Raw genomic sequence first — 21,858 nt, forward strand, 5'->3', positions numbered from 1 at the left:
CTCAGCACTGGTGCCTCCCCTCCATCCTGTACCACACTCAGTCTGTTTCTCCTTTTATTCCTCCAAAAATTCCCCTTTCTTTCCTGTAGTGGCTGGATTGTTGTAAAACACCTTGGGGAAAATCAGATTGTACCTGTGGATTTAACTGCTCTCTAAGTTAGCTGATGTTTTATTTACAAAAATAAGAGTGCTCTGCATTTCTTACAGGCTTCCAAACATATTATTGGGACTCGGTGGGTGTAAATTATTTTTCTCAGTGCCAAATTGGTGTGAAGACCCTCCTTTTTTATTTTTTCTTTTTTAGAAAGCTGATGGGTTGTTGGTGACACAATTTAATATGCAAAACAGTTTTCTCTCTGTCATGGATCTCACCAGATAGCTCTTGGCAAAGTGCAGTTAGGATAAACCTGTTAAATATCCTCACTCACACAAAAATCATGAACTCCTCATGGTTACCATTGCCTTGCTTTGTTTTTTGCAAGAATTCTGAAGCTTTATATCACATTTCCTTATTGCTCCCTAAAGAGGAGACACTGAGCAGCAGACTGAGCCTTTTGTACTTCATCTTGTGCAGCAGAAATAAATCACTGGAAGTGAAATTATTTGAAAAAATCATTTGATTACAAGCAAACTCAGCAGAAACTGAGAAAAAAAAGTAGCTCAGAGGTGTACAAAGTCAAATAATCTGTAAATGTACTTAGATATTTCATAATAAAATACTGCAGTGTCCTGTATTAAAGTTGAGAGGTCTGGTGGTGGCAAATGAGAATGGAATTAATGTTGTCAGCAGCACAAAATACTCCCCAGATCCTCCCTGCCTCGTCTGCAGGGGACAGCCCTGGACAAGGAACATCCAAGAAAAAGGGGAAATCATGTCAGTGCTCAAAAATCTTCCTGAGGAAGAATGAATATCTTGTGTAATCCTGTATTTTCAGAAAATTTAGAATGTGCTGGAGCCATATTGCTCTGTATAATTACCCTAAACCTGACTTCTCTGTTTGAAAAATGCTTTGGGGAAAGTGTTGAAAATGGTTCAATATTACACTTCATTGCTTCTTAAAGGAAAAAAGTTTTGGTTCTTCATTTAGTCAGTCTATCAGAACTTCATTTAATACTAATTTTATTGGGTTTTGAGAACATTTTTAGACCTTTATCTTTCTACTCAGATTTCAGATGGCAGAGATTTTTTACATGCTCTGAGAGTGAGTTTAAAATGCTAGCATTTACTAGATTTAGTAGTGCCTTAAGTGTTGTCTTTAAACTGCAGGCCCATAATTGTTTTCAGCTGCTAATCCAAGCCCAGAGACCCAGAGGTGACCAGAACTAGAGTGAGATCCATTTTCACTGAGTTATTGCAAAGCTTCTGAATTTCCAGCCCTCATACAAGCAGTCATTTCCTATGTCACAGGAAATCAGGAATGCTGGGCATCAGCTGTTTATCATTTTTGCAGGGACACTTTGCCTGTCAAAAGGCACAACTTGGTGTTCCTCTGAAATATGCATTTATGTACATATATATATATAACTTATTTTCAATTACCCAGAGCATCTTTATGTGACTTTTGGAGGATCCCTTCTGTGCCTGGGTTTGTCCATGTGAGTGAGAATGCAGCAGAAAGAGATGATATTTTTAAAGAGGGGAGGCTCACAGACCTTCCAGCCTGATGCAGATTTTTTGAAGGCACCCTGCTGGACTTTTCCTGTTCAAACTCTTGACTCATTCCCTATTTTAAGGATCTGCTATGCCCTGAAGGTGTTGTGACATTTTCTAATCTTTCCTGCTGGACTTTGCAGATATTGAGGCTCTCTCATGCTGGGCTGGACTTGAAGTGCACGAGGCTTGGGTTTGAATAAGAACTCAAAACAAACCAAATAAATCAAATTGCAGTTAGCACTTTGACTCTTTTTTACTGGCATTCCAAGAGTATTTAACTGTGTTCTTGTAAAAAAATTAAAAGGCATCCGAAAATACTTTGCATAGTTGAGAGTATTTATCTTCCTTGGATTTTTCCCTTCTGGAGTGAGATATCATTTCCAGCCCTCTGCAAGCATGCTGGTTTATGAAATAGTTATCTGCCTTAAACTGAGTCACTAGAACTCTTGGAATATAAGTAGCCAGATTTGCATAGTTTATGGGAAAAAAATATCTCTGTAACAAACTTCGTAGTAAACCTTTTGAAAATATTTCATCTACAGTTTGCTTTGCTGCTGCGGCTGAGTAGGAAATTCCAAAATCACAGCTGTGAGTTTCATGGAAATAAAACCACCCCTTATTTTAAAAAGTCCCTCACAGAAAAGTCCCTGGAGATGACTTTCTGTATCCAAAGCCTAGAAAACTTGCAAGTCAAGTTGTTAAGCTGCAATACAAGCTCTCTTATTTACTATTTCAACTTTTTGCTGTCTTCTATTGGAATATTAGGAAAATTAGAGGAGTTTGCTGACCTCTTTTTGGCTTTTTTTTTTTCCATTCATGATAAGCAGCTGATGAAGCACTTTTAAGAGCATCAAAATATCTTTTTTTTTTTTTCCCTGTAAGTTTATATAATTGTTTCCTTGAGTATCCAGTGCAAAAGAAATACTTGGACAGCAGCAGGAGTTATCATCAAAGTGCAGCAAAGTCTCAGCCCTGTTTTACAGAAAACCCTGTCTGAAACATCTTTTTAAAGAGGACACAAACAAAAAAAGGCAGCAAGTCCTTTGATCAAACATTTAATTCAACAAACTGGGCTTTGCTGGTGCACAGTGGACACGCTGCTCTGGGTTTGCACTGGTTTGGATGAAAAGCAAGCAGAGCCCCTGGCTCTGGGAGCTCTGGGAAAGCTCAGGGAAGGGGAGCTGGTGGATAAAATAAAGGGCCAGGGTGGGCAGTGAGTCACAAAGAGGTGTGAACTGTTAACACCCTGCCTTTGTTCGTTCTGAAGATGAAACCAGTTCAAGCGTGAAGAAATATTCCCTGGGATGAAATAGAAGGAGCTTGTAGTGAAAAGTGTTTATGTCCAGCAAAACATCATTCTAAAGGACATGATCGGCTTTGGGCAAAAAGCAGCTGATGGAGTCATGTGTTTTTAGTGGCACTCAGGATGTATTTTCCTAATCATTTTATCCAGCAGCAAAATTTGGGTAAGTTCCTACTCTCTCCCACCCCAGAGAGAAACTCCTGACTCTTTTCTTTCACCCAAATTCAGAATTTCCTTGTCTGTGCGGTAAAACCAGTTTTGGGGTGGCGCTGCTGAGATCCCTAAATGGGAGCAGAACTGGAAAGAGAAATAATGTTTATTTTGTGGCACAAATCATTCTTTTCAAGTCTAAGGGCATGAACGAGGCTGTGGTGGATCCTGAAGTCTCTTCCATGCAGGAGGGAGGCAGCTCAGCGTGCAGGGCTCACCGTGGTCAGCCAGGCAGGCTGGCTGTGCTCAGCACCTGCTGGAGGCCAGGTTTGTCCCTGCACTGCTCATTTGTGTGTCCTGTCAGCAGTGAGCTGCTCTGAGCCCCTGCTCAGCCCCAGACACAGCCCAGCTCCCCCTGCCTCATCCTTGAGTGCCGCTTCAGCCACAGAGCAATTCCAGCCCCAAACTCCTGCTGGGTGTGGGAGCTGCTTCCCTGCATCCCCAGAGAGTGGGATGGATTGCATTTATTCACTCTTTACATCCCCACCTCTTGTGGGTGCTGCTTCCCTGCAGCCCCAGAGAGTGGGATTGCATTTATTCACTCTTTACATCCCCATCTCTTGTGGGTGCTGCTTCCCCTGCAGCCCCAGAGAGTGGGATGGATTGCATTTATTCACTCTTTACATCCCCACCTCTTGTGGGTGCTGCTTCCCTGCAACCCCAGAATGGGATTGATTGCATTTATTCACTCTTTACATCCCAATCTCTTGTGGGAGCTGAAGCAGGGGCCTGCTTTAGTCCCTCTGCATCTGGAGAGAAAAACCCGAGTGAATTTGGAGCAGCTCATAAAACAACCCTGCTCAGATACAAGTGTTGATCAATAGGAACTGTTTTGAGCTATTTAGGGACTCCTTGCTGCCCTGTCCCAGCATTAGCTGCTTCTATAGTTTTATTCTTTATATGAACAGAAAGGGTCAAATTCTGCTTTATGTGAGCATGGGGTTCTCACACTGAATCATAACGGAGTTGTCCGTGCTCAGCCAAGAAAGAAATTAGACTCCTAAGTTCTTAAAAGTTATTATATTTTACCTCAGAGCCTGCCATGTATAGTCTAAATTACTTTCTTGTATGAATTATTTTAATAAGCAACACTTTCACATTCACATAACCTGCCCATGCAAATAATACAGACTAAAAGTCACTTTCAGGATGGGAGTTGTTCTCAGCTGGGGGGTGCAGAGAGGCAACAGGTGGTGCTGAGATCATCCTGCCAGGCTGGAACAGGAGCTTCTCTTTCATGTCCTGTGCTGAAATGCAGATGGGCACACAAAGCCATGGCCTGTGCCAGCGGACCATACAGGAGCGATGTCGTTTTAAGTTTTCTCATAGCATATTCAATTCCATTTAAATATTGCAAAATGCTGAATTGTAAATGTTAACCTAGCCATGAATAAAAAATGCTGATATTTTATTTAATCAAAAAAAAAAAATTATGGATATTCTGCCTTTATTGTATTATTTAAAATATTTTGTTTTACTTGTAGCCTACAAGTTCTTGCAGAGTGGGTTTTATATATATATTTATATAGAGAGAGAATATTTTTCTGATGCATAAAAAATACAGAAGACTGACTTTTGCAGGCTACAGGGAATATTGCCATTGTCTGGGTATGGAGAAAAATCAGTTTACATGAACCAGAAGGAAATTCCTGCTTTTCAGGAGTGTTCCCCAACTCCTGGTTTAAAAGAATTTCCCTTTTCTCGCTGCATTTGAGTTCACTGCTGTCCTGCTGAGTGCAGAGGACAAAGCAGCTGTGCAGGAGCTGTGGCTGCAGTGTTGGAGCCTGCAGTGCAGGTGGGGTGATCCTGGAGCCTGGAGAGGCTCCCTGGAGCAGAGGCTGACAGAGTTCAAGAACAAAGCAGGGATTTATTGAAAGGCCTCCAAGGATGCACCTTGGGCAGTGCAAGAGCTCAGCCAGGGCTGCACCCAGGATGGACTCTGGGGCAGGAGCTCTCCCACTTTTATGAGTTTTGGGCCATTTCCCTGTTGGGTTCAGGTTCCAGTCCCAGCTCAGTTCTGCAGTCCCACCCTCCCAGGCTGCTCTCCTCCATTCCCTGTTGGCACTTTTGGGGCTGGAGCTGCCCTGGTGTCCTTGGTTCTGGGCTGGACAAGGATTGTTCTGGATTGTTCTGTGTGCCTGAGCTGTGAGCAGAGCTGCTGGCACTGGGTGTGGAGTTCAGGCTGTGCCAGGGCAGTGCAGAGTCTGGGGAATGTGGAAGATCAAACTGAAGGCATCGCTGCCAGCCAGGCAAACCTGCCCTTGATGCCTTGGAGGGGCTGCCTGGAGCAGAGCCCAGACAAGGTTAGGAGAGTAAAGTAATTCTTTTTAATTACTTAATTATTTATTTTAGAGAAAGTAATTTTAAGTAATTATTTCTTTTAAGGAAATAAATTTATTAAAGGCCTCCCATAGATACCCCTTGGGCAGTCAGAGCCTCCCAGAGGAGGATTGGGGATGCACCAGGATAGGTGATGGGTCACAGGGAGCCTGGGGTGTCACCCAGGATGGGTGATGGGTCACAGGGAGCCCTGGGGTGTCACCCAGGATAGGTGATGGGTCACAGGGAGCCTGGGGTGTCACCCAGGATAGGTGATGGGTCACAGGGAGCCTGGGGTGTCACCCAGGATAGGTGATGGGTCACAGGGAGCCTGGGGTGTCACCCAGGATAGGTGATGGGTCACAGGGAGCCCTGGGGTGTCACCCAGGGTGGGTCACAGGGAGCCTGGGGTGCCAGCCTGACTCCTTTAAGGACAGATGCAGCGGGATGAGGGATGGGAGCTCTGGGATTCCCTGTTCACTTCACATTCAGAAGCTGTCACTGTCTGTATCCCTTGCCCTGCTTTGTGACCTCCCAGCCACCTCACTTCCAGAGCAAGCACAAATTGTAGGAGTGGAGGTGTTCATAGGGGAGCTGGGAATGGGACATTTTCAATTTCATTATTGATGAAGAGTGCAGCGGATTAGCACCAGGCAGATCTGTTTAAAACGTGAATACATGGTTTTTGCAGTGTCACTGGCTTTTCCTTGGCAGAGAAATAGTAGGGACAATTAAAACAGGGAAACACAGCTTTCACATCAGCCCCTCTGTCCTCTCTGACATGAAGTGGTTTTTAAGTGTAGGCTCTACTTTTACTTTTGGACAACTACTAAAAGTGTGTGTGTAGTCATGAAAGAAGAATCACAATCTCCGTGTTTTGAGATTTGGATTCTTTCAGTACTGAAGCAGGCAGTTAATTTACTCTCTGAAACTTGTTTTACCCTTCTGATTCATCAGCTAAATGTTTTCACTATGCAGGAGAGGTTACAAAGGAAAAGTTCAAGGGAAAAACTATCTGAATAAATGTATTTTTATTGCCAAGGATCTCTCTCTCTTTTCCTTTGTTACTGTTACTTAGTCCTGACCTTGCTGGATTTGACACATTCGATTCTCATGTGTCTTATTCTTTTCTTGGAGTTGTTTTCTGAAGTACTTTCATTTGTCTCATTTGGCTTCAAACAAATCATACAGTCATGTCCTAAATGTTTCACTAGTCAGAATAATTAAGTTGATCAGGTCTGGGAGCAGTGGAAGGAAAATAATAGGGTCGCTGAAGCATTCAGGCTCTAATGGGAACCTGAGTTCATTCAGATATCAAATCTAATAATTGCTTTACACCTGTACACACACTCCCAGTGAGAGAGGTCACATGAATGGTTTAGTGCTCTCAGGACTGCTTCCAGGGAATATTAGTTCTGTTTTTAAAGCACTAAGTTGTTTTGACTTTTTTCGACTTTGTTCTTGTTTTTATGTATCAGTTGTAGCTCAGCTGATTGCTCCTCTTTATGCACAGGGAAATATTTTCACGTGACAATCTCTTATTAAAAAGTAGAATGTGATTAATGTATTGCAAAGGAGGTTTAATAGCAATCAGAAAAGTAAGAAGACTATCATCTGAGTTTCACTGCTATCAAACAATTTATTAGCCAATTTAAATGCACTGTATACAATCTACCAGCATTCAAAGGCTGAAACTGAGTCTGCAGGTGATTATGTGTACAGCACAGCAGAAGGATTCTAGGGATATTCACAGCCATGATTGCTCCTTGAAAAAGGCAATTTCAGAAGAATGAGGTAAAAATCAGTATTACTTTGTGAGATTTTATGGGAAATGAAGCAATAATTATAACTCCTCAGCCTGAGTAAATTCTGTGATAAATCTCCATGAATGCCAGCAGTACAGGCTGTCACAAAAATTTGAGAAAATTTTATCACAATCAAGAATAAAAAAATAGTGCCTAGGAAAATGACAGCTATTCATAGCAGGTTTCAGTAAATTCCAGCCTCAAATGCTGGTCACAGTGCTGCTTGTTATTGGAGGGGATTTGAACTGATGCAATCGTTCCTCTTCATCTTCTTTTTATTTTCCCACCTTTATAAGTTTACCTCTCAGCTGAGAATTCCAACTGAAAAGGAAATGGAAGATGGCTGTATATGTGCCTGCATTGTGCTGACATGAAGGCCTATTTTTCTCTGTAATTTTAAAGGCCAATTACCCTTGGAGGAAAGGAGAAAAATAGATTGATTTGTCTTGTAACCCCCGAGGCAGGCATGTGTTGTCTCCTGCTAAGGCTTTTCCAGTGCAACTCTTGTGGAAGAGCTTTCACTGCACATCCCAAGTGGTGCTATTAACAAAGAAAGCAAAGGCAAATTAAAATATTAAACAGATCATTTAAAGGTTTAAGGAATCTTATCTTACTGGGCCAGTTCTTTTCTTTGTTTTTCGGGTGGTTTGGAGATCTTAAGGCCCGGAGTAAGCAATAGTGAAATTTCCTTTAAACTGATTACTTGAAAATAGGGTTTACAAATCCATTTGTCATCCTACAAATACTGAACTTCAGCTCTAAATAGGGTAAGTATTTATTTCTTTATTGGAATTATGATACAGATGGCCAATATCCTCGCTCTGGGTTGCAGCAGTGTGACTTTCATTGTGCTGCCACGCTGGATTGGCCGTGGTCACAGCTGGATTGAGCTGAGCTGGTAAATGTCATCACACATGCCATTTAGCATTAAAACTTCCCACATTATTCCCTTTTAAAGCATTTTTGTGTCTAACACACAGGACACAAATAAATGGGTTTTCTACTGATGTTCTGCATTTTCCTCCGGCTCAAAGGCTACAATTAACAGTGCCCAGCAAGCTGGGTCTGAGTGGCAGCACAGAGATTAGACGTGGCTTTGTTCCCTTCTAATCTGAGTAAAACTCTTTTGTGGCAGGGCTTAAATTCTTTAACTCTCTGTATTTTAGTCCTGCTTCTGTGCCACGGCGCTGCTGGGCATTAACAAATTTATTTAGCGAGTTAGAGAGGATCCAAACAGGCACATATCTCCTCCATGAGAAGTTGTTCCTCCTCTGGAAACCTTAAAATGAAGGTGCTGTGTGTTACCTAAATGACTTCCCGGCTTTGAAGGCAGTATTTCTGAACAGAACACGACACTCCTGACTCCTGCAGATAACTCAGGAGATGTGTTTCTGCTTTTTTCCTGAGGAGGAAGCATTCAGCCTTCAGAGACATCCTTTTAAGTGCTGCAGCTCTCCTTAGTGCTTTTTCTTCCTCCTTATTTCTTCTCAAACCTTTTCTTCCCCCTCAACGCCTCACAGATCAATGTATTTGTAAATATCCCAGTAGCCAGGAACACACTTTTAACAAATGATGTCTTTATAATTAATGTGTGCAGCTGTGCTGTCTTGATTTGGGGGCTTTAAAAAAAAAAAAAAAGAAACAACAAAAAAAGCAAACACAAAAAACAGTTTGCTTTCTTTTTGGCCTAAGGGTAAGTTTCTGTTTCTCGATCATAACATTTATAAACCCAGGTTATCACTCAGCTTTCACATGAAAGTCTTGACCTGAACCAAAATAAACCAGGATTTATAGAATTTGACCTTACAGCTCCAGGGTTGGCTTGAAATCTCAATGTTTTCTTTGAAACTGATGCTAAAATAACCTTTTTAGCTGGCATTTAACTCTGATTGTCAAGAATTTGAGATTCTGTTTAGCAAAAAAAGCCCAAAAAGCTGAGAGCAGGGCTGTTGGATCAGTTTTTGGTTCTCATTTTTGGTACAGACACACCAAATCCCAGTGAGTGAATGGCAGATGCCCTGCTGTGGTGGGTATAAAGGGCTGAGGTCAGATTTTGCCAGGCATGTTTGGGTTGAAATAAGAGTGGTTTAAATACTTAATGATTAACAGAAAACACATTAACTTACAGTGTCCCTCAGCTCAGCTAGAAAAGTGTTTTATTTGCTTGTTTCATCTGCTGGCAACGAGGATCTTTTGAAAAGAGCTATTTCAGCCCCTTTTCTGCAGGGTTATTTCGGCTGTATTTCTCCCATAACTGATTTTTACCTTATTGCTATTTTTTTTTCTCTATAGGCCATACATTCTGAAAGATCAATTTGAAATCAAATCTCACAGAGATGGACTGAATCTTAACAGAATTGAGGTTAGGAGAGCCATTTTCTCTCAAAAAGGGTTTTGCTCCAGACAGCAACAGCAGTTTTGATGCTCTTAATTTCCTTTCCTGGCCTTTTTCTCAGCTGGGATCTGCAATAATGGCAGAGGGACAGGCCAGGCACAGCCACAGGCAGTGTTCAGCTGCTAAAGAGGTGCTGGGTGGGGATGGATTTCCCTGCTGGTTTCCTCTGGGTCAATTCTGCTCCTGCCTGAGGTTCTAAAAATTCCATTTCCCAAAAAAATGTACCTTTGACTGTGGGATTCTAAAGGGGATGAAGGTGCCTGCAGTCCATAAAGGAAAATAAGAATAATAAAATCAAAACAGTAATAATAAAATTAAAACTTAAACTAAAACTATTATTATTAATATTATTATTTTTCTTTTTCACTTGGGTTGTTCCTTCAAGCAGTTGATAATGTGCTGGTACAGCAAATGATGAGTTGGCTCCAGTTTTCCCTGTGCTTGGGTAGCTCCAGGAGAAAACTGGAGGCTACCCAGGCTCAGGTGAATTGAATTTCACCTAACTTGTCACAGTTTTCACACTAGAAAATATTTGGTTATCTTGATCAGAAAAAAGTGATACTTGTAAAACAAAATTCAGGTTTTCACCTTTTTCTGTGGAGTAAATGCCAATGTCATCATTATTAGAGATGAGGTGTTTGATCCTTGGAATCCATCTGCTGTCCCTTTATCCATTTAAAACCTGCTAAAATGAGTCATTTCCTCATTTTTTCATCACTCCCCACCTGTAGGAAATGGTCTTGCTTCTCTGGCTGCCCTCCCTGCCTCACTGCTGCAGTGCTTGGGTCTGCAGGAGTATTTTCCCTTTGGTTGCTCATGAAAACAAGATGTGTTTCAGTAGGATTTCCTAGTGAACAAGATTTTACATGAATGAAGAAATAAATGTTTGATGTAAAGGCTTTCATTGATTCCCAAAGGCACGGGCCATACAAATTCCCTTACAGCACGCAGTTCTGTCTCTTTTGCATAGTCAAAACTATTTCAAAAAGATGAAATTTTAAATATTTTATTAACTGCTGAGAGTTCTACCTTCTTGCTGTGATCATTTTCAAGGCAAGTCAAACCAGGACCTCCTTTCTCTGAGCACGGAACAGTTTTTATTATTATTGTCAGCTGTGGAAAGGTCAATTCTTCCACCTTGGGGAGGTGATTTAGGAGGGGAGAAAGGAGTCAAACAAGGTAGCAAGCCCAAGGTAGCAGTTTGTAACACATTTATAATTTTAATATCAGGGCTGAGAGATAATGATAGAAGAGAACTTTTTTTCCTTGTTGCAGAATAATGCAAATTCCAATCAGGCACCTTTGAGGTATGGTTTTATAGACTCTGTCTTTCCATTATCAGATATCTCAGTGTCATGACCAGTCTATTGGACTGCACAACATCTCTATTAATATTAGCATTGATTGCTCATAAAAAATAGGGTTTGTAATTAGGAGTGCATAAAGTTACTACCTGGAAGAGTGGATAAGGAGAAAATGAAATGGAAAAGTCACTTAATCTTAGTACTGCAGTTGTGCAAAGTACCATTTATTTTTCTCCTCATATAACCGAGTTCTGTGTTGATAACAAGCTGCTGAGTTCATAAATCTGTGGCAGCTATTGAGACTTCTCTTTTAATAACAGAGCTAATGAAGGAGCATTAAGGAAAGGAAAAATAGATTTTGCAGGGTTTATTCTCATCTTGGTGCTACGCTGAGTGCAAGACTTGAGCAAGGAATTGTTTTTATAACAAAGTCCGTTTGTTTTTTGCAGGGTCACCACTGCATTCCAGGGTTGTGTGTACTAAAAAGGAGCTGCTGATTTGATTCCTCAGCATTTAATTTTATATTGCCTTCATTTTCATTTGATCCAGCTAGCTAAAAGATGGAGATTATTTTGTGATATAAAAATCTGCTTTGTTTCCCATTTTAATCCTTCACTCTCCTACCTTTCACTGCTGTAAGATCCTTTCAGCAGATTGAGAGGCCACTCTGAAGGTCGTGTGTTCACTTCTGAGACAGATTATAATGTCTCTAATGGGAGCAGAGTGGGTGTGCCCTGCTTTTAAAAGAAATGGACTTCTAAGATTAAAGTGAGAAATCCAATTCTCTCCCTGTGGGGTTGCCCAGAAGGCCTGGCTGGTACCCACAGACCCTGTGATCGTGGTTTCTAGTCATGTGTGCATGTTTTCCAAGTACACCTGAGCCTTTGGGCAATGATTTCTTATTTCATTTCAACCTCTTTTAACTTACTCTTATTTTCCCTCTCCATCCCCCCCTTATAAAAGGAAAGAGTTTTTCCATTTATTGATGTTCTAGTTGATTTTATGCCAGAATAGTCAGTCATGTTTATGAGCCAGAGCTGCTTTGTGCTGTATTCAATACCGTCTGTTACATAAAAAAGGTAAATACAGATGTTGGAGATAACTGAATGTGCATGCTGAAAGTGATGGAAATTTAATGATTCTTCAAAATTCTTGCTCAAGTAACTGAAATGCCAGCCCAACCCAGCTTCCCAAAGCATCAAGATATGAAACCATATGAAACCCTTTGTTTTAACTTAACACATAATGTATAAAGAAAATACTTTCTTATTACCTGAAGGAGGAAATGATTTTTTTTTTTTTTTTACAATTTTGTTTTGCGTTTGCCTCAAGTCCCAGCCCAGCTTTGCAATTGCATGATGGTAAAAAAACTGAAGGGAGAAAATTAAAAAAAAAAAAAAATCAACAGTTCTAATACTCTCTTAATCTGTTTTTAACCTGTGGAGTTGGAGCTGGTGTGTTGAGGGCCACTGAGAGCAGTATCATGCAGCCTTTGCTCTTGGAGGAGCAGCAGCACATCCGAGTTGATCACTTCCCTTCCTCTGTGCTTTAATTGCCAGCTCTTAGTGACACGGCAACCAGCACAGAGATTTATTCCCATGCAAAACAGATTGACTTAGGGTAATTTGAATACTTTATGCATGGCTAGGTTCATTAGGAAAAGGAGGCAAGGCAGAACTATAAAAAGAACTAATAATCTTGCTAAAGGAGCCGTTAATTCCCCATAGCGCTGCAGACACTTGCACCGAGCAGGGAAGGGGAGGCTGATTCTGCAGCCTCTGTTCTCTGTCCAGGAACAGATCACAGAGATGACTTTCTTTGTCTCCTTTAATTGCCTGCCCGTTTCTGGCTCTGCTGGGCTGGAGCAGGGCCTGGGGCTGGAGGGGGCTCTGGAGGTCACCTTGGCCACCCTGTGCCCAGCCTGGTGCCAGGGGAATGGATGGGATAGCTCTGAGCATGGAGCCTCCAGCCCGTCCTGGGGCAGTGCCCAGTGCCTTCAGAGTCTGGAGGAGTTCCCTGCTGCTCAGTGCCCTGTCTGGAGGAGTTCCCTGCTGGTCACTTGTGCCATCAGGAGGAGTTCCCTGCTGGTCAGTGCCCACTCTGGAGGAGTTTCCTGCTGGTCACTTGTGCCCTGTGTTGTCCCTGTGGCCAGCTGGACGCCCCTGGGCAGAGCCTGGCTCTGGCCCCGTGGCACCATCCCTGCAGGTGCTCACAGATCCCAGTGGATCCCTGCTCCAGCCTCTCCTTCCCCTGGCACTGCAGTTCCCCCAGAGCCCAGCTCACACCCCAGGGGCCTTGGGGACCCAGCCTGTGCCCAGCCCAAAGCATGGCACTGCCAGGGGCACAGGGCACAGGGAGTGAGCCTTTGGGAAGGGCTGAGTGCCTGCAGTGGGCCTGGCAGGGGCTTTGCTTCTGAAGGGACTTTGGTGCCTGAGGATTGGGGCTTTTCTATTTTTCATGGATTTGTGACCCTGCAGTTCTCCAGTGGGTAACTCTGAACTCCACACACAGTGTGAGCTGCTGCTCCCCCACTTTGGGCAGACACAGCAATTCCTCTCCAGGCTGGGAACCAAGGACACCTCACTGCCCCAGGGCCTGAGATGGAAACAAAAGGAGTTTGGGCAGCAAACTTGGGGTCAGTGACTTCATTACCTGAAGCTGGAATTGGAACATGAACCCCCAAAATGCAAATCGCCCAAACTTATCAAAGTGTGCAAAGCCATGACCTGTGGTCCATTTTGGGTGGGGTTTGTCTGCCCCAAATGTACCTGAAGGCCCTTCAATAAACAGAACTGCTTTTATTCCCTTCATTCTGTTTTTTTAGGTAGCCCCAAAAGGCATCAACCTCTTCATGATATTCCAGCCCTCTGTAAAAGTCCCAGCCCCTCTTTTGGGACATCCTGGTGATGCAGCAATGTAGGGACAGAAATGGTGCAGAGCAGCACCTGAACGAGACAGGACGGAAAAGGTCAAAAGGAAGCAGCCACCAAAAAAAAAAAGGAAGAAAAAAAGAGAAAATGTGCATGGCAGGAACTCATTGTCAAAAAGAAAGATGCAAACCTGCAGAACACTGAGTGGGGGTTAATCTCCTGCCCCTTTGTGTGTGTGTGTATTCATGGCTTTAAAATTTTATTGTAAAGGCATTTAGGAGCGTGGCTGGTACATGGTGATTGTTTTCCTGTGATAGAGACATTTATTATTCATTGCAATAATTACTGGGTAATATTTTGTACTGAAAGTTGTTCTCGTTGCACAATCAGGAAATGCTTAGGAAGTGGCTGATTTAACTGTTCTATTTTTAACTCTGTACCAAATTACAGGGAGAGGTGTTTGGGCTTTTAGGCTTGGAGCCTCCAGCAGGTTTTCACTGGTCAGTGCGTTCTCATGAAACTTGGAATGTATTTTTCCAGAGATTCTGTGCATAAATTATTTATAAAATTTGAAAGATTTTTACCCAGAATTGTATTTATTATGTGCTGTTTCCAAGGGGACCGGGTTTCAGGATTCTCCCAATGCTTTTATCACCCAGCTTCTCTGATCAAGAAAGTAATTTATTGCTGATTGCAGAACTCTTGAACTCAGTCTGGCAGCTGCAGTGTGAAACTTCTCTGATCCAGTCTCCTACTTGCTTATTTACATATCATTCAGAATGATTTTCAGGGCTGTTTGAAAACCTCTTGACATTGCATTATCCGTGTTTCAAATCTTGTGGTGATTTGTTTTTTTCTCTCTTTTTGTTGCAGATAACAAACGAGTGACTTTGGAAAGGTCTCGTTCTCGACACAACGGAGCAATTGCAGCTGTATGATTCTTCTGATGCCAAAGAATTAATGAATTGTTTTATTTACAATGAAATGGATGTGCTTTGGGAAGAGTTTATCATCCAAATTGGCAATGATCATAAAGGAACACTGGTATTGATTAAAGAGATGGTGTAAGAATATGTAATTTTAAAGCAGTTGCTAAAAAAGATCCACATACTGTATCTTATCACCCCAACTACCAAGATCTGTAAACAGTGTTAAACAGTAGGGTATATATCTTATTTTCTTACGTTCTTTCTTTTTTTTCCACCCCTTTTGTTTAAGCTGGCAACTCACATGAAAGGAGTTGGGGATTTCTAGGTTATGTTTTATATGGGTTAGAAAATACACTTCTGTAGAAAGAGTACAGCTGTGGATTCCATTTGCGGTCCTGATTTGAACATGAAAGGAAAAATAATAAAATTGTATGTTAATAAATTCAGAGATGAGCTGGTCTACATTATCAGAATCTTTTTTGTAACCATAAAAAAGCAACACATAGCCCCAGTCAGGTTGCTGAAAACCTTATCTCAGTGTAAAGCCTGGTGGATTCAGCTGTTTCAGCTGCCAGTAGGATACACCACATATCTACTGCACTTCTGGTGATATGATGAGGTGTAGTTACTTATCACTGCTAAAAAGAAAAAAAAAATTAAATAAAACAGAGCATAGGATTTTTCCAAAATTATATCAAGGGCAGAATATGTTTTTAACTGTATCTAAGGAGGGATTTTTCTAATTGTGCACTTGTATATTCTTTATAAAGCTGTTTGGGGGAAAGTGTGATTGTCCTATTTTGATGATGCTAAAATGCCTGTGTGTAGGTTTTTAGAGACAAGCTACACAATGAAGTTTTTCAGAACTGCCTCTGAGTTTTTCCTCTGTTTCTCAGGTAAAATATGTAGGGGGTCTCCACTGGTGGATTTTAGTGCTGAGAGTTTAGCAGCTACCAACACGTTTCCTAGCTGGAGCACTGCCTAGCAGTGACCAAGTCTGATTTTTGGGAAGCTCCTCCTGTTCCCCTTTGTGTCCAGGCCCTTGCACTGCAGTTCCTCAGGGGAGCAGCTGCCCCTGTTTGTCCTGGCGCTCCTGGGGAGCCGCTGTCCCCTTTGTCCCCAGGGCATGGCCAGCCTGCCCCATCCTGAAGCTCCACTGCTCACCTGGAGGGGAAGGAGGATTGGAAGTGGAATTCCATTCCAGTGGGACTACTGCATAAGTTGCTGAGCTATGATATTTGTAAGGAATCAGGATGCTCTGCAGCAGCTGGCACTTGTTCTCAGATTATTAATGCTTATCACTGATTGATGAAATTATTGTGGATGCTTTTATTGCCTGGGGTTTTGGGGAACTTGGGGGTTCTTTGGTGTCTGTAAAGGCTGTTTGGAAGGTGAGGTGTCAGTGGTTTCTGTGCACAAACTGCTTGCTCTGGAGGGACTTTGCTCCTGGGGCAGTGGATCTTTGCACTACTGCTTGAGCCAAGCATCTTTGTACAGTAGATTCTTTTTGCTTTTCTGCTGAGATCCTCTTAAAACTATTGAACTAGTTTGGGATAAATTCCCACAATTACAGACTGCATTACTGAGAAAAAGATACAGCTCCTTTTCAATCTAGTATTGAATTGTAATTTTTTTTTTCAAAGACTACAGGGGGTTTGCCCATAGCTCTAAACATAGGAATACCACTGAAGCCTAGTGAAATGCTTGCTGTCAACTAAATACTCTCCCTAAATTGTCTGTGGGCTTTAGGAACAAACTGAAGGGTTGTATGGTACTTCAGGAAAAAAAAAAAAAGGAAAGAAAAAAAACCCACATGCAACAGGATTTTGTCTCCTTGTTTATCAGTAAGAGCTAAAAAGAATTAAAGAATTCTGTCCTGTTTCGTGCAAGGTCAACATCAGCCTTGTATTGAAGCCCTGCTTCTTTAAATGGAACTATTAAATTTACACTTATAAAAATGTGCTTAATGTACAAAGCCAGTTTAAAGGATTAGGTTCATAATGTCTATAAAAATCAATAGTGTCTTAGAATTCAGATTTTGAAATTAGCATTTTGCTGGGATTTACAAGTATTGGTATAATCTTTCTATGTGAAAACTCAAAAGCTCTCCACAGAATCTTTATACGATAGCAGTAGTTATTAGTGCACAAGGTTTTCATTTCCATGGGTTATAATTTTTTTTTGAAAGCTCTGTGAAAGCTGGCTACAGATTTTCAAGAACCAAATCTTAGGAAAAAAAAAAGGCAAATCCAAAATAACAACATCATCTGATGCTTCTATTTTACTACTATTTTTTTCATATTTGAAACATTTATATAATTTAATGGACATATCTGTTAGAACGAAAGTGTCTTTCAAAGGAAAACTAGTTTAGAAGATAATTTATGTAAATATAGGGTGCTCGTATTTATGAAGTCTAAAATATTTTCTGAAATTGATGCTGGTCACTTTGTCTTTTGATAGTTTTTCAGTCTATATTAAATTGCAGATATTTTTAATGTTTTTATTATTGATCTAATTTTCAGAAGTGTCACATGTTTATCTAGAAGTGTAGAAGAGTAGCACCTTTTTCAGAAATGCACTTGCCTTATTTTCTAATTTAAAAAAAAATGAAATATATCAGTTAAATTATATTTGTATTCAAAGTAATCCCAGAAAGAAAATCACTGGAGGGTTCATACATAAATTTCTTGCTAATTATGTTTCACTCTCTGTCCTCTGAGACATGACGTTAACAATATACCAGCACATCTGTTTGCATTCACATTTTACCAGTTACAAGTACTGAGAGAGTTTTTTAAATGATGTTACACTGTTTACATTTCTTAGTTTATTTAAGAGGAAGATAATTTTACCTTTGCGAGGAATCGAACTCAACCTCCGAATGTCATGGGAATGGAAAGTTCCGGTCACGTACAAATTTTACGTTTCTGTGCTGAGCTCCTGGCCGTGCAGCTCAGGAAGGGGGAGGACTGGGCTCCTCCCGCTCCAGTTTCCTGCAGTTTGCTGAGAGAACAAGTGCAACCTGCTCTGTCACGTGTATTGGTGTGGGATCCAGAGGGACCCGTCCCAGCACGGCCCTGATGTTTGTGTAAATCTGATTATTTGGCTAAAACCAAAACAGGAGCAGAGCCTCAGAGGGCAATGGCAAACAGCTCCAGGGAGCGTTCCCAGGAGCACTGTCCCTTGTTCTGGTTTCAGCTGACTGTGGTCACTCTGAGCAGTGTGATCTCAAATGATCTGTTCTTCTTGAGAATTGAGATACAAGAGCGTTCCCATAGTTCCCTTCTGTAATATGCAAATAATCATGAATATCTGTATATTTTTGCATTTTTGTGTGTGGTATATGTACTACCTCAGACAAATGCTGTAAAAAACCATAATATTTTCATGGTTTCTATCCAAGCCACAATTCATTAGTAACCTACTTTAAATTCATCCCACGACGCACCAAACTCTGAGAATCTGGCTGAGTTTGAGGTTTGGCTCTGGAAATCCTCCTTATAGCTTTTGTTAAGGAAACTTTGCAGCCTTCAGCTTTCACATCCCTCGGGCAAACCCTGCTTCGATGGGTGACTCCAGCCCTTCCCACCCTGAGAATGATCTAGCTGGTGAATATTTCAAACAGGTGATAGTTCTGTGGGAGCAAACTTCCCTGTGTGTGTAAATTGCTTTTTTTCCATTCAGCAAAGGCTTGGCTGAGTTCTACTTTGCTGTTTGCCTTCCAAGTGCTGCAAGGTGGGGCAGGACAAGTGCTGAGCAGTGTCCAGCCCACCTCTGATGTGCCATACTGTATTTGCAAGTTTAAACTCATTTTGAGATAAGTCTTGTGAGAAACCTCTTCTCCCGCGGTGTCTCCGCACACGCCCGCGCATGCGCACGAAATGTAAATAAAAAAGTAACTTAAAAAAAAAAAAAAGAAATTAATCAAAGCAGATGCAGCCAAATGCCTCAGCTTCAGGTGTCTCCAGGTCTCCTAGTGCTGCTTTTGTGCTCCAGGGAGGGAGCTGTGTGAGCCTGTGCACCCTGCAGTCCTGCAGGCGCCCACTGGTGCCACGGGGAGAGTGGGGAAGGAGAAGGATTTGTTCTTGGAGCGCTTTTAGCACTGTTTGAGGTGATACATATGCCACAGAATGTGAACAATAACCTATTACACTTCAGTCAGTCTGCTACCATGCACCATTTGATTTCCCTTTTGGAAGTCATAGGACTCCTGATGCCAAAAAAAAAAAAAAAAGGATCAAAAAAAAAAAAAAAGGTGACAAAACTCATGCATTTCTATTTTTTAAACAGCTCTGTGTTTGTATGTAATGTTTAAAATAGGAATTTGATGAAATCACAGCCTGGCCATTGTTAATCCATGTATTCTGAAAACTGTAATAAAGATATACATACCATGATTCTGGTAGATGCACCAATGTTTTACTTGATTATCATGATTATTTCCTGTTGAGTACCATCACCTCAAAGCCTGGGTTTGCTGTATAAAATTGTCATGCTGAAATTACATTCCGTTTTAGCTTACTGTCGTCTTGTGGATTTCTGTCTTTTTTTTCTCTGAGGTGTCAATTCTATTTGACTTGAATTTGGGGAACCTGGTGCCTTTTCTAATGAAGGAGGACTTTAAAAACCAAATAACCCAAAAAAGTATATAATTTAAAAAAAAATTACATCATGGTGATACCATTTAATTTTTACAAAAATAACAATAAAAGGGAATCAATGAACAAATCCCATGGGTCCATATTTATTTTAAGAGGCTGGATTTCAGTATAGAATTTCCAAGCAGACAAATAGTCAGACAGCTATTGCTGATGTTTTCCAAATTATTTAATTAATTCCCAGAATGGTCTTATCAGAACAGAAACTTGGCAGACTCTTCCCTTCAAAACTGTTAATGATGTCACCAGAACAGACTGAACTGCACAGCAGTATAGAGAGATTTGAATTTCAGTCAAAATTCTAATTGGATATAACCCTGATGAATATGAGCAGCCATGTTGATACAACTCTCCTTAAGTAACTTTTTATATGTGGAAAAGATGTGCCCAGAGATGGTCAAAGGCACCATATATACATATATATATATATATATATATAAAACATTCCCCCAAACCTTCTGCAAATGCCCACATAAATATTAAATTTTATATAAGCTTTGATTCTTGAAGCATTATTAATTGTGGGGTTTTTTTTGATAATGCTAATATCAATGTATGGGTTTATTAAAATTGTCATTGCTTTATTTAGCACTCTGTGCATGCTGATAGAGTATGTGTTGGTTATGAAATTAATGTTTTCTCATAATTACCTGTAAGCTGCTGATTCCCTGCCTTTAAATACTCATTATGTGAAACTTAAAAGTACAATTCATCGTGGTATCAGATGGTTAAAAATTATTTCATCAATTCTTTTTCACAAAATTGGGCACGGATTCTCTTTGGGAGAAAACCTTTCCAAGTATCTCCAAGTTCCTGTGCATTTCCCCAGGCACAATGGGAGTATCTTTTGAGCCATCCCCATTCTATTTGCACATCAGGCAGTGAGTAATCTGCAGTCATTCACAACAGCAGAACTTGATTATTACTTTATTATGGCAGCCCTGCTCGGTGGGATATTTAAAGCACACACTGGTAGAGAAGAGCTCTCTCCAGTTGAGCAGAGTGGGAGACAAGCATCTGATTTTTGGATGGTGAGGGATCAACAAAAGCAGGAAGAGGGATGGTGATAATCCCCTGTCAGTCTGAGCTCTCAGTCAGGCTGGCAAAAATACCCTGAGGAACTTCCTGATTTACACATTTGGAAATGTTGGAAAGCAGCATTTGGCATAACACATCCTGCCAGAGAGGACAGGAAGCAATAAACACACACAGGAAGAACAAAACACACACAAAACCTTGTTATAAAGCCCTGGCACTATGGAACACGAAAGAGCACGGGCACACACCCCTGCTCTCAAGGTGAAGGGAAAAGGGGAGTTTATTTTCTGACTCCAGCATTTATAGATTTCCAAAAGTGACAGTGGATGGGAGGGTGACAGTGCCACCTCTCCAATGACACTGGACCAACCAACAGCCCATCAAAGTTCTCCTCCTCCATAAAGGAATGCAAAACAGAGTTATTTACAGGAAGTGTGTGAGAAAGCTCACTACAAAAATGTCAACATCAGAAAGCTTAGAAAATCTTCAAAAATCAGGGTGACACAGCCCCAAGGTGCTGGGGAGGGCAGAGGGCTTCACTCCCCCCTCAGCACAACTGCCTTCCAAACATCTAATCTGCATTTTGGAAACAGTGACCATTCCCTTCTTGCCTGCTGAGATTTGGTGGCCATCCTCAGCTCTGCACTGACAAAATTCTGTGCAAACCTTCCCTGCACAATTCAGACAAAACTCCCCATCCCCAAAGTGGATTGTTCTCTTCAGAGATCCCTGAGGAGCTGCCATAAACTCAGAAAACAAGTTTCTCTAAAGCAATGCTTTACAATATAGGATGTTTCTTAACTATAAGGTGGAATTAGACATAATTGTTAAAAATCTGGAATCAGAAGAAGCTGCTTTGCCCCTGCAATAGTTCTGCCCTTATCGCAAGACCTGCATACCTGCTGAAGTGAGGGGCTTAGTGCTCTTTTCCCTTGGAGTTTTTCCAGAATGTGATAGCCATAAACTGAAGTAGACACAATTCACAAGAGGGGACAAGAAGATAACTCTAAATAATTCAGCAGAAACTATTTCAGGTGCTTCTGGAGGCTTTTTGCGTCTACCATTTTATTTTCTTCCTAAATAATTCCATTTTGGTAATCTGACTTGTACAGCAGAGGCCAGTTAAAGAAGCACTAAATCACAGGTGGCATAATCCCTTTTACACAAAGGAACAATTTACAAAGGACAAACTCCATTCCTCTGGGTTTCAGCGGACTCTCCCAGGGAAGTGTTGTCTTTTGCCATTCATTTGTGTTTGCCTCGAGCTCACCACGTGTCCTGCCCTGTAAAATCTGAACATTCCTGATTCCTGGATTTGGCAAAGGACTGGCACAGCACATAAAAGGTCTCTTGATCTGTTCCCCTGTGTG

General features: G+C 41.3%; 1 protein-coding gene across 2 annotated transcripts in view; it reads left to right on the forward strand.

Annotated features, from left to right (window-relative positions):
• Positions 1-19,317, forward strand: part of DIAPH2 (diaphanous related formin 2) — a 168,100-nt gene extending 148,783 nt beyond the window's left edge. For both annotated transcript variants that reach the window (XM_084213270.1, XM_084213271.1), the window contains one exon: positions 14,734-19,317. In XM_084213270.1, the coding sequence (XP_084069396.1) occupies positions 14,734-14,798 (65 nt within the window). In that variant the 3' untranslated portion in view covers positions 14,799-19,317. The remainder of the gene's footprint in view (positions 1-14,733) is intronic.
• The last annotated feature ends 2,541 nt before the right edge of the window (positions 19,318-21,858 follow it).

This window comes from Fringilla coelebs (genome assembly GCF_963513975.1).
Source record: "Fringilla coelebs genome assembly, chromosome: 11".
Lineage (NCBI taxonomy): Eukaryota > Metazoa > Chordata > Aves > Passeriformes > Fringillidae > Fringilla > Fringilla coelebs.